The 12,279-nt window shown below is 45.7% G+C and overlaps 1 protein-coding gene across 5 annotated transcripts in view; it reads right to left on the reverse strand.

Annotated features, from left to right (window-relative positions):
- Positions 1 to 1,108: 1,108 nt before the first annotated feature.
- Positions 1,109 to 12,279, reverse strand: part of SIL1 (SIL1 nucleotide exchange factor) — a 260,982-nt gene continuing 249,811 nt past the window's right edge. For all 5 annotated transcript variants that reach the window (XM_072630421.1, XM_072630425.1, XM_072630424.1 and 2 more), the window contains 3 exons: positions 4,448 to 4,544; positions 4,012 to 4,176; positions 1,109 to 1,566 (listed from right to left, as the gene is read on the reverse strand). In XM_072630421.1, coding sequence (XP_072486522.1) covers positions 1,213 to 1,566; positions 4,012 to 4,176; positions 4,448 to 4,544 — 616 coding nt within the window. In that variant the 3' untranslated portion in view covers positions 1,109 to 1,212. The remainder of the gene's footprint in view (positions 1,567 to 4,011; positions 4,177 to 4,447; positions 4,545 to 12,279) is intronic.

Below are 12,279 nucleotides of genomic sequence, written 5' to 3' on the forward strand. Positions count from 1 at the left end.
TGCCACCACAACCCAAACGAAAATGCTGCCCATAAAAACCCTAGCAGTAAAGGAAGGGGCATCCATCATGCCTGATGCCTATGGTCTGGTCTCACCTCTGACTTCACAATTGAAAGCCTCTCCTTTCACCTCTCTGAAGTTTCTTCATCTGTAAAAAGGGGCTCCCGGAGGATCAGATGTGGCTGCAACAAAAGCTCACATTGCTATGCCAAATTATACTAAATTTGAGTTTTGTAAAACACCTCATCCACATTCACCAACCTCAGAAAAAGACAGCACAAATGTAATCCAAACCACATCCAAGTCACTTCATATCCAGCTCTGAACTCAGTCTTCTCATCTGTGAAATGGTGATAGTAAAACTGGCAAGTATATGCCCTACAGGATCACCGTGAAGAAAGATCTTTGAAAACCTTAAAAGTGTCATAGAAATGTAAGTGCTGATTATTTACAGAACTGAAAACCAAGGCTTGGAAAGAGTTTGGATTTGGGTCATGGAGGCGGGAGGGTGAAGATGGCATCTGTGACTGGTCAGCAGGCAGGGCTACAGTCTGGGTGCTGGGAGGAGTTTCCCTTATGCAAACTAGCCCACAGGGGAGTGAACCTTATGACTCAGCCAAGCATGGCAATACCATGTCCAAACCAATGTCCAGAAGGCCACAGACAAGAGTCACTGTCATCAGTACCAGCCTCACTGACTTTGAACACCTGATTAACCTATTTAACCAGGAACCCTGGACAGTCTGAGGAAGTGTATGGATACCTTCTCAAAATAATGTTTCTAAATGCATAAAATAATTACAGAGGAAACCAATTATATCAAAATACATTTATCTAAATATTTTTCCCTTTCAGTTTCACAGACCGCCTTACAACCTGTCCACAAACCCCGTAGGGGATCCCCACCTCAGACCCCCTTGGCTTAACCTGATTTAGCAGCATTGTAAATAAGGCCCCATTGCTCCATTTTTTCCCTCTTCATTCCAACCCTGTTCCTTGGCTCCTGACCAATTCTGAGAATTTCTGTTCTGGATACTAGTGCAGATGCACCTCTACATGTGAGGATATCCAGATAAGAATTGTCAAGAAGATGAAAAAGACAAAGAGCCAACTTTCAACACCTCCATTTAATGGCCAATACAGAGTCAGCAGGACACCCATGGCAGCACTGGAAGCTTTCCCTCAACCCACAAGAGTGCCCCAAGGGGGAGCTCATCGGAGCTCCTGGATGAAGCCATTGATGGTGCCCAGCATCTCCTGGAAGTAGCCATTCTCTTCCCCGTCCTGCTGCTCCAGAGCTGCCAGCTCCTGATACTCGTCCCGTAAGCCTTGGAGGGTGCTGCTGAGGAGGATATCTTGGCGGTAACGGTCCCGACATGGGGTCAGGAGGGCACTCAGAGTCCGTAGCACTTTCTCCCGCATGTCATGCTCTGGCAGCCCCAGCAGCCCTGAAACGATGCCACACCAGCCCTGCTCCTGCAGTCCTGGCATAAGCTCCACCTGGCGGTACTGCTGCACTTTCTCCTCGGGGGGATCCCGGCCACGCTCAGCAGTCTCCACCAACATCTGCACCAGAGGGAAGAGGAGGAAAAGCAGAAAGGGACACAAAGTCAGCAAGTCACCAGTTAGCCCAGCTAGCCAAGGCATCAAAATATGGGGAAATTTTACATTTGTAAGGCCAAGAAGGTAGAAAACTGAAGAAAAAAAAATTTCACTTATAAACAAGGAAGAATTGATTATGAATCTGCTATCAGTTTAAAAATAATATGCCGTCCTTCACATACAGAGATACACTGCCTCCGAACCACCCTGAGTGACTTGTCCAAGAATGAAGATGAGTTTACCCTGATGTAATTACACATCACATGCTCATACGTGTGCCAGCCAGCTGGGCCCCAGAGAAAGCTCAGGCACCTGAGCAAAGACTTCTGCCTCCCTCCCTGGCCTGGTCCTGGACAGGCCCCTCCTATCCTCCCCTAAGGAGGGAGCTCCAGAGAAGAGAGTTGGGGGGAGGGGGACTGACATGGACGGTCAGAGTGTACTGACAATTGTCAGTTCAATGTAAGAGCCAGAAAAGGAGGATGAGGTGGGGGGAGGGGTGTGGGAAGAGGGAAGGTGCCTTTAAGAACAAGTCCTTGGACTTGGATGACCCCCTGCTGTGATAATGACTATGTACACACTTTATTAATCAGATTAGAACACCTCACGTCTGTTTGTTATTATGGAAGATGATAGGTCTCCAGCTTCAGTGGAGAGCCAAGAAAGGGGGAAAGCCCAGAGGCGGTGGTCCTCCCTGGGGAAGAGGAGGAAGAGCATGGCCTCCTGGGTGGAGCAGCAGTCTTCTCTTATCTCCTGCGTAAGAAGCACAGGGCTTGACTTGATCAAATGACCCAGAACAGCGTGTTAGAAGAGAGGGCCCTCACTGGGAGAAGCCCTAAGAGAGCCATGTCCATTCTCTGGACAGCTTGAGTTCTGCTCCACCAGCCCACTTCACTCTATTATTTATTGATCTATTTCTCAGACTTTAAAATGACCGATGAAGAATCGCACCCAGCGCCTGGGTCTCCAGTCATCACTTCTAACTCTTTAACTTACTCAGATCCGTCACAGGCTCATCAAGCCAGAGGTCTGCAGCTAGACTAGACGAATCCTTGCAGGGAAGTTAAATGACCTGCCCAATGTCACGGAGGTGGTGAGAATCCCAACCCTCTGGGTCCTGTGCAGCTCCAGCACCCAGAGAGATTGCACAGTCAAATTCCCCCAGCCCCTGCAACAGGAGAGTACCCAACAAAGCCCAAATTAGCATCCTTGGGGAGAGGAATCTATGATATTCCTCAAACATGTTCTAATGACCTTCAGTCCTTCTTTCACAAACCCAGAATAAATATCCCCCTCAAGCCTCAATGGGGCAGGCATGGAGCACTGATAAGTTCCCTCCTGGGAGGGGAGATACAGACACCCAAGAAGGGATGTGAGGGATGGAGATACTGGGTGAGGGAGGGGTGGCTGAGCATCCAAGGGAAAAGGAAGAAGGAATCCTGGTGGCTGTGTCCCTAAAGTGGCCAAGTGTAGGACAAGACGGGACAGAGAAGGCCCCATCGTACCCTGGAGCTCTTCAGTCTGCAATGGCCCCAGTACAACAGAGAGGTCGGGTGGTGGACGGAGAGGCCCCTTCCCCTCAAGCACTAATTCACTTAGGTCAGACATAGCCTACAGGATTGTATACAGTTCCTAGAACTAGAAAAGCAGACTGACCCCCCCCAAAACCTGACTGCCCCTCATCTTCCGGCAACTCATCTAATGAGGTTTGTAAGAAAATTCTTGTCCTGGAATATGCTGAAATTCTCTGGCAGCTATAGCCCTTTGGCTGGGCCCTGACTCCTGCATATGACTGAGCGACTTCTCCCGGGGGGAGGGCTCTCATCTCCTCGAGGCACCTCAAAAGGGATGCCATAAAACCAAGCAGTCATTTGCCTGGGTGTCCTCAGCTTCCCAAGCACCATCTCTGTTAGAGAGCCTTCTCAAACAAAAGCAAGAGAGGAGAGCCTGGCATTAAGCATCACAGCATAGGACTGACGTGGGAGGGCCCTTCGAGCCCATCTAATGCCAATCTTGTGCACATCAGGAGGCAAGGCAGCTGGCAGAGGAGACAGCACAGGACAGCAGGGGTTGGGCCTGGAGTCAAAAAAACTGAGTTCAAAAGTGACCTTGACTGTGTGACCCTGGGCAAGTCACATAACCTGTCTGCCTCAGTTTCATCTGTAAAACGGTATGATAACAGCAACCTTCTCTCAGGCATACTGAGAATCAAACAAGGTAACCCATATAAAGCACTCTGCACACCATAAAGTACCATGCAGATACGCACTGTTTAAGGAAGCTGAGGCCCAGAGACAGGAAGTTGCCTGCCCAACAGCCCACGCCCGAGGACTCCCCGATCTTACGCTGCCTCAGTACAAAGTGGAAGGAGATCCCAGCTGTGGAGGAGGAGGAGCCAGGGATAACGCTCACCTTTTCAGTGACCAAGTCATAGAGCAGTGTGACCACACGCACAGCCAGCATCCCCATGCCCTTCTCGTGAACCAAGCTCCTCAGTACCTGCAGGCCTCCCAGCTTCAGGAACTGCTGCTGGGCGTAGGGAAAGTGCCGAAGGAGCGAGGACAGAGCAAACAGCACCTGTGGACAGCAGGGCAGGTGAGACTCGGGTACTGCCAGGGCTGGCACACATCTCCTGATGGTGAGAGCTTGCTCAGAAAAACTGTACCTGCTCCCCAATGGGCCCAGAACATCACCCTCTGAGCACACCCTAAACATGAGAGGAGGCCTACATCTCCCCAACCTAACTCCCCACTTCTTAAGCACATGCCACTTGTGCCAGATGCCAACCTTCCCCTTTCTCACCACTGAGGACAGAGGACAAAGCCAGAAGGAGACAGGGACAAGGTACCTTTTTCTTCACAGCCAAAGGATGGTCAGTTGCCAAGATAACCAGCAGCTTCTGGAGAGCACCACCTTCTACAGCCTCAACCTGGACCTTGGGGTTACTGTAAGTGGAGAAAGAGGAGATGGTGACTTCTCCATTTCTTCATGTATTCCTAGAGCAGCCTTCCCACCCAACAGGTAAACAAGGATCTAGTCAATTCAGCAACAAGTATTTATTAAGCACCTAGTGTATACTAGGCACTATTAGACCCTAGGGACACATCAAAGATGAAAACAATCACTACTCATAAGGAGCACACATTTTAATGTGTGTGTGTCTGTCATATATATATATATATATGAATGTGTGTAGTTAAATTACATATATATATACACACACACACACACACACACACACACACAACATGGAAGAAACATAAAATGAATAAATACAAAGATATACAAGGCAGTTTGTGAAGGGAGGCCCTGGCTCTTCATGCAGAAGATGGAGCCCAGGCAGCATCTTAAAGGAAGAGAGGTAGCTCTTCTCTACTGTGGAAAGGAAAGAGGGACTTCTAGGCATGGGGGATGGAGAATGCAAAGACCTAGAGATGGGAGATGGACCATCTTGAGGGAGTGAGGAATAGAGAGAAGGGCAGTTAGGTTAGACTGTCAAGGCACAGCCTCGATGTTTCGCATGTAACTTATGGGGCAAGGTCTGAAGAGACCAGGACCTGAACGTGCTGGTGCCCACCAGGGGAGGCAGAAGAGTATGGGCCAAGCCATCCCTGCTTCCCCCTACTCCAATGAATCAAAAATCAAAATGTTTTTAATCAAAGCAAGAGCTAATTAGGGCCCTCTTAGCCACCCTGTGCCTGAAAGATGCTCACCCAATACAAGTCAAGTCAGGAAAGAGAGCAGCCCAGCTGAGTGATTTACATAGACATCAAACACTATTTTCCAAGGAAGGGGCAAACAAGAACTTTGGAAATGCCACCAAGGAGACTCATCATTTATTGTCCTTTGGAATAGAGAGAAGGCACTTTAAGAGACAACATACAAGGCTCTCTGTCCGAGCCTATAAGTCTGCTAAGAATGAAATTCAGGGCAGAGGACAGGAGAAGCTCTTAGAGAAGGGAAAATTGGTGTGGCATACCCTGAAAATGGGATCTGAGAATAGAAAGGGGGCTACTAGAGGCTGTCTTGGTTGGTGGGGATGGGGAAGGTTAGGAACCTAGCTCTTCGACTACAATTTTGGGGGTCTCACTGTCACATGCACACCTATCCCTATGGATCTTTGCTGTAAAATCAGCGATAAAAATGTTTTTCATACCTCTCTCATAGGGTTCTTTTTGAGAATAAAAGGAAATAATATGGGAACGCACTTTGAAAATTATAAAATGCCTTGCAAATATCTGTGGATTGGCTGGAGAATTATGGGAGAAAGAGGGAGAAGGAGCAGCACCAGACCTGTAATTTCTCTGGTCTGTAGAACGGTGTCTCACCTCTGTCCAGGCTGATTTCACAACCTCGAATGCCCCCCCTGACACTTTCCCAGATCCTGTTTATCATGTAAGACCCAGTTTAAAAACTACCTCCTCTACATAGCTGTCCCTCTCCATCAAGAATGATTTCTCCTTCTGGGTTCCCGGTGCACTTTGCTTTTACTTTTCCTACAGCACACATCACACAGTCTCGTCTCATAATTATTTATGTGTGTACGAGATCATAAAACGTTAGAACTTAGGAAATATAATAATAACACCACCTTGCATTGTGCTTTAAAGGCTTACCAGATGTACCCTCAAAATACACAGGTGAAGGAGGGGTACAAATAGAGTTTACCCATTTGTGAAGAACTCTAAGACAGGCAAGAGCTTGCTTGAGGTCACACAGCCCATCAGTCTTGGGTGGGACTGGTATTCACAGGCCCCTCCACAGAGATCACCGATTCCAGGGGAGGCCCAATGTCACAGAACTAGGCTTCGGTACAAGTCAGACCAGGCCACTTTTCTACTCAGGAAACACCAGCAGCTCTCCTTTCTCTCTAGAATAAATTAATTCCCTTGCCATTTAATGGCTTTCACAGCCTGGCTCCAACTTCCCTTCACTAATTCCAGGCACGATGGTCAGCTCACTCCTTATCTCAGCACAGGAATAAGAGTGGATCTATGGGGGGTGGGGACGTGCAACAGGACTCCCCCCACCCTCACTCACCCCTGCTCCCATAACTAGTTTTTACAGTTGCATTCAAGACACTGTCTCCTCTCTCTAAGCCAGCTTCTGCCCAGGCCTGGAATGAATACTCTCCTTCCTCTCTCTCTGCTTCCTGGAATCACCAGTTCTGTTCAGGTCCCAGCTCAGACATCATCTCTTAAACAAAGCCTTTCCTGATCTCCCTTCACTGTCTGTCTGTGTACACACACCCTCACATATGCAAGTGTGCAGACATACATATATACCTATATGGCCCATGATCACCCCTATCCCTACACTGCCAGGCCTGTCTGGTCCTAACTCAAGACACACAGAAAGCTTCTCTGTCCTTTTAGGCTCAGAACTGGAAAAGATGTAATCTTCCAGCCAAACTACAGAGGAGAGACAGGATGCAACTGCCCTCCTCAGAAACAAGGAAAAGGGAGGGAAAGCAGTCCTGATCCCAAGTGGCATATGATGTTGCCAGTTACTTCCTTCTGACTCTCTCAGAAGGAAGAATCTCCTGCCAGGACAGCACAGTTCATTTGTCCCAAAGGCCTTAGCCAGGAGATCCTGATCAAGTAAGGACACGGAGGAGAAGGAGGCTGATTTGCCACCTTCCCACTGAGGACGACCTTTCAAATCTAGACTCCTCATTTCAGTCAACCAGAACCAGCATAGAGGAAATTCAGGAGGGACAAACAATTAAGGATCTAGAGAAAGATTTAGGAAGATGGATCAAAGCAGTCAATTGGATCTGGCTAAAGGAAAGGGTGTGGTGGAAAAAAGGGGAGAGAAAAAAATATTATTTGTCTCTAGAGTTATTGCAAGACTGTATTAAAAGTGATTTCCTCAGGTAGTGTGAAGGGGGAAAAATGAAAGTAAGTAAAAGGGAGTATGGGATTTTTGCATGCATTATCCAAATTATTAAGACCACACAGCAAGAGCTTTTTTATCCTGCTTATGACTTATCCTGCTTGGGCTAAAGGACCCAGAAAAACTCACTGTCTGTTGTTGCTGGGATGGGGCACAGAGGTGACAATGATGTGCTGGCTGCCTCACAGTAAGAAGGGATTCTGGGAGCAGGAGCAGGCACAGCTGCTCCAAGGCATGAGTGTGTTGAGCACCTTTCAAACTAGCCTTTTTTCAAGGTTGAGGAAAAACTATCCCGACTTCCCAGGATCTCAGCTGGCATTTCCCAGCCCTCTGATTCGTGAGAGTCTGTAGTACATGCTCAGTCCCTGAACACGCAAAGCCAATGCAATTCATCACAGTCTATCTGGTTCTTGCCACACAATTGCAGAAATGTTTATGAATGAGGTGTCTCTTCAACAGCAAATGGAAAAGCAACGATCGTGGGAAGGTCTATGGCTGAAAACGACAACACTGAAATACTTAGTTTAAAGGACTTGGAAGTCATATAGACGACAGAATTTTTCTGCTGCAGAACATACATAATAAGTCCCGAAAATATCCTTTGTTTGCTTGGGCTTTGCTCAGACATTTAAGGATCTTGACAGTTTAAATATGGTGAACAATATGGTGAACCATCCAAATACGTGTATCACTGGTATTTGCAATGATCTTTGTGAACAATTAGTTCTGAAAAGCAGGCACTAGCATTAAAAAAAAACCCATTTCTCACGGGGAAAGAGCGAAACACTGGTTGGTTGTTATTATCATAGATTGTCTCATGTTGAAACCATAAATTTTTTCCTGGTACCACGTGCTGCTTCTGGACACCAGGTATTAGACAAGGGTCTGAAATAGCCACACAGATGCATCATCTCTGCTCCATTATAGGCGTCTCTATTTGTATATGTTCCAAAGGGGGATTTGAGAAGAGAGAAAATTTCTTTCTTTTCTTCAGCACTGAAACATGAAGGTCAGATCTTGCTTTGTGCCCCTTGATCCACGACATGGGACAAACTGGCTGAACAAGAGGAGCTTATGATTAGCTGAGATCTCTAAGAACCACCACCTACCAGGGCTTAAAGAGGAACCCTGGTACCAAAAGGCAGGGAGACAGATATCCTTTTTTCAGTTCTGAGACTGAGCAATCAGCTAGTCAACACATACCAATGCAGTACATACACCTACATCGTCAGTTATCAGGCACTAAGGATTAAACGTGGAGAGGGGAGAAAAGCCCCTGTATGGAAGACCTGAAATACCTTGGGTTGCTAAAGGAACATTCATCCTTTTTGGAAAACAAGTAGAAGATTTTGATGACTTGACTTGAAGGAAGAAATATTCAGCATGCTAGCTCATTTTGGCAGTAACCTTTTTCAAGATGCAATTTTCTTTGCAAAAGTGGTTAGCCTGGGGAAAGTATTTATGAAGGAGTTTCAGTCTGATGGAAATAATGAGAATATAAAGGGAAATGGAGATTACGTTTAGTCGTTTCTACTGACCATGACCTTCTTCAAGTTCTCACAGTACTTATTTGGGGAATGCTCAAAACAATTCTCTATCAGTACAGATACCATTTCTATAGGCAGTAGAAGAATAAAATTTACAACAGTTATACATATTTAGCAAAAGTTAAAGCTTACATGATAGGCAGAGATAATAAGTATTTATTGAGCACTTACTATGTGCCAAGGATGCAAAGAAAAGAAACAAAACACGGTCAATGATCTTGAGGAACTCCCATTCTAGTGGGGGAGACAAAATGCAAACCAGTACAGACATACAATACAGGGAATAATGATGGTACAGATATGACCTCAGAGGGAGAATACGAGCAGTGGGGGGGAACAGGAAAGTCTCGCAGTTGATGGCATTGAAGCTGAATCTTGAAAAAAGCTAGACTGGTGTTAAGGAGGGAGAGCACATTTTAGACACAGAAAATAGCCAGTGAAAAGGTACTGAGAGATGTTTGAGATGGGGAAATTTCAGTGTCTGAGGAATGTCAGAGTATGTAGGGGAGCAAAAGGTTAAGAAGGATGGAACAGGAAGGAGATAGTCTGGGAAGGGCTTTAAAAGCCAAACACGATTTTATATTTTCTCTTGGCAGTAAGAGGAAGCCATAGGAGTTTTACTGAGTTGGAGAGAGTGACACTGTCACAGCCATCTTTTAGGAAAATCCTCTTGGCAGTCGAGTGGGACTGGAGTGGGAGAAGATGAGGCCAGGAGATGAACTATTGCCTATACATAAGGGGATGAAAGCCTGAACCAAGAACAACTGGGTAAGATGTGGTGTAGGTAGAAATGGCAAGGCCTGGCAACAAGCAGGGTGTGTGTGACTAAAGACAAGTGAGTGGAGCAGGGCTGGGATGGCACCTGGCTGGAGCACAGCTGGGTGATGGAGAGGATGACAGTAACAGGGAAGATAGGAAGATGGGAGGATTTAAAGGAAGAAATAATGAATTCAGTTTGAAAACAGTGATTTTGAGATATATACATTCAATATGAAATGCCCAAAAGGCAGTTATTTGATGCAAGACTGGAAGTCAAGAGAAAAGTGAGAGCTGGATAAATGAGATTTGACAATCATCTTATAGAGATAATACTGAACCCGTGAGAGCCAACAAGATTTCCAAGTGAGATAGCCGAAAAGGAATCCTTTGCACTAGTCACCCCTCATGCCTGGAATGCACACCCCCCCCCCACCCATGCACTCTCTTCCTTCCCATTACAGCTCAAGCAGCACTATTGACACAAGGCCTTCCTAATTCCCAACAGCTCATGTCCCTCCTTCTCCAAATGCTGTGGATTTAACAGCTTTTTTATTTGTACTTGTTCTTGTTATAAGATTAGGCCTGGTGGTCATGAGCCCACCATGACAACGTTCCCTTAAAGTAGGCTGTAAGCTTATAGAATGTATTCCTGGAAAAATACTGACAGTAATACTTCTGAAAGTTAGTATAACTGTGTGTCCCAAATAAAATTCTGTCTACTGTCAACATGTTTTTCTCCCTGATAAAAAAAAAAAAACCCCAAAAATATTTTGCCTTGACTCCTGAAATGTAGCTCAGCCACCGATGGGGGGGGGGGGGGGAGTTACTCAAAATCATAGTGTAAGAACCTCATCCTCAGAAGGGATTTGGAGCACCCCCTTTCTGCTGAATGAGCCTGTGTCTTTGCGTTTTCCGAGGCAGCACTGCCATTTACATGAGGAAAGTCTAGGTCCCCTTTCCTGTTTCCCCTTCTTCCTCTTCCCCACTGCTTGCAATAAAGCTTTGCATTGAACAGACTCCTATTGTTTACATGTTATTCCCAGCACCTGAACTCATTAAGGGGTTTTCTCCAACATCCCTGGCTGGCCCTTTGGCCTTTCCTTATACATATATTGGGTGCTCAGACAAGGACTTAACCCACTGAGCATCATACTTACACTGGGGAAGGAGGGCACTGGGAGCCCAGCTGTAGAAAGCAAGGATCACTGGGGAATCCAAGGTCCTCCCAGAAGGAACTCTCTTGTGCCAGAAAGTGGTCTCAGAACAGTTCTTTATAGAATTATTCTAAAAATTGTCCATCATGTTCATCATTAACAGAAGACAAGCCTCTAGAAAGAATGACTGTTCCATATTTTTGTGTGTGTCCACAGTGCCTAGTCTAGTGCCTGGCATATAGTAGCGGTGTGGTGCTTAACAAAAGCTTACTGACTGCCTGTACTGGTAAAGAAGACAAATTAAGATTAATCTGAGAAAACCTGCTCTACTAGGAAACTAAACAGAACAGTGACCAACAGTAATATCAAGTAGAGGATGCTGAAACCTGCCTTCTACCTTCTCAGAGGGCAAATGGACTGCAGGGGTAAGGTACAAAATACAATAGGTACAAAGGGTACAATAAGGTACAAAAATTGGTCAATGGACTGATTTATTTTCATTTGACTGTACGTACTCTTTGTTGCAAGGGAGAGGATTCTATAAAAATTAGAAGAGGAGGTGAGATATGTCATTGGGAAGTGAGAGGTTTCAGGAGATATCCATAAAGCATTTCCCTGGAAAAAATTTTTGATCAAGAGGGAGGGGTGGGTCAGAGATTCTTATATTAACAGCCTAGAGAAGAAGTGTAGATCATTGGGAAGGTACTTCTTAGAGAAAAAGACCTTAATGAGATCAAAATGTATTAGATGGGGTGAGAGAGATAATGTGAAATTATATGATATTTTCCCCCAATGGGAGGCAAGTAAAAACTTCTCATTTTCAAATAAAATACTGAGAATCATACTCTGCAGAACCTATCATGCTTCTGAGATGACGTATAAATGGCCCACTGCTGAAATGATTCTGGCACCAAATAATTAAAAAGTGACAATAATAAAATGGTTAACAGCAAAATGTAAAATGGTTTGTTTAAGATTCAGTGATTGTTGCTTTTTTCAAAAGAGAGAACTCTACAACTTGAATAGAGGGCAACAAAAGATTTTAGTGTCAGGTAAAACCTGTCTATCTAAATTTTAGATTGCACGTTTAAAGGAAAAACATTAAAACAATTCAAGTGCAAAGTGACAAATACGCAGCAGTTTTCGGCTGCCTGCAAATGGGCCCCAGACACAACATAAAATGTGGCTCAGGGTAGGGGTGGGGATGCTGGCTGAGCCAAACAGATTCCACTGGTAGTGCTGGGGCCTGGCCTCTAGGGCAGGGGGAGGATCCCGTCTCCGGAGTCAGAGGACTTGGTTGGGGGAGAGGGGGTAAATTTCCATCT

This window comes from Notamacropus eugenii, chromosome 1 (genome assembly GCF_028372415.1).
Source record: "Notamacropus eugenii isolate mMacEug1 chromosome 1, mMacEug1.pri_v2, whole genome shotgun sequence".
Lineage (NCBI taxonomy): Eukaryota > Metazoa > Chordata > Mammalia > Diprotodontia > Macropodidae > Notamacropus > Notamacropus eugenii.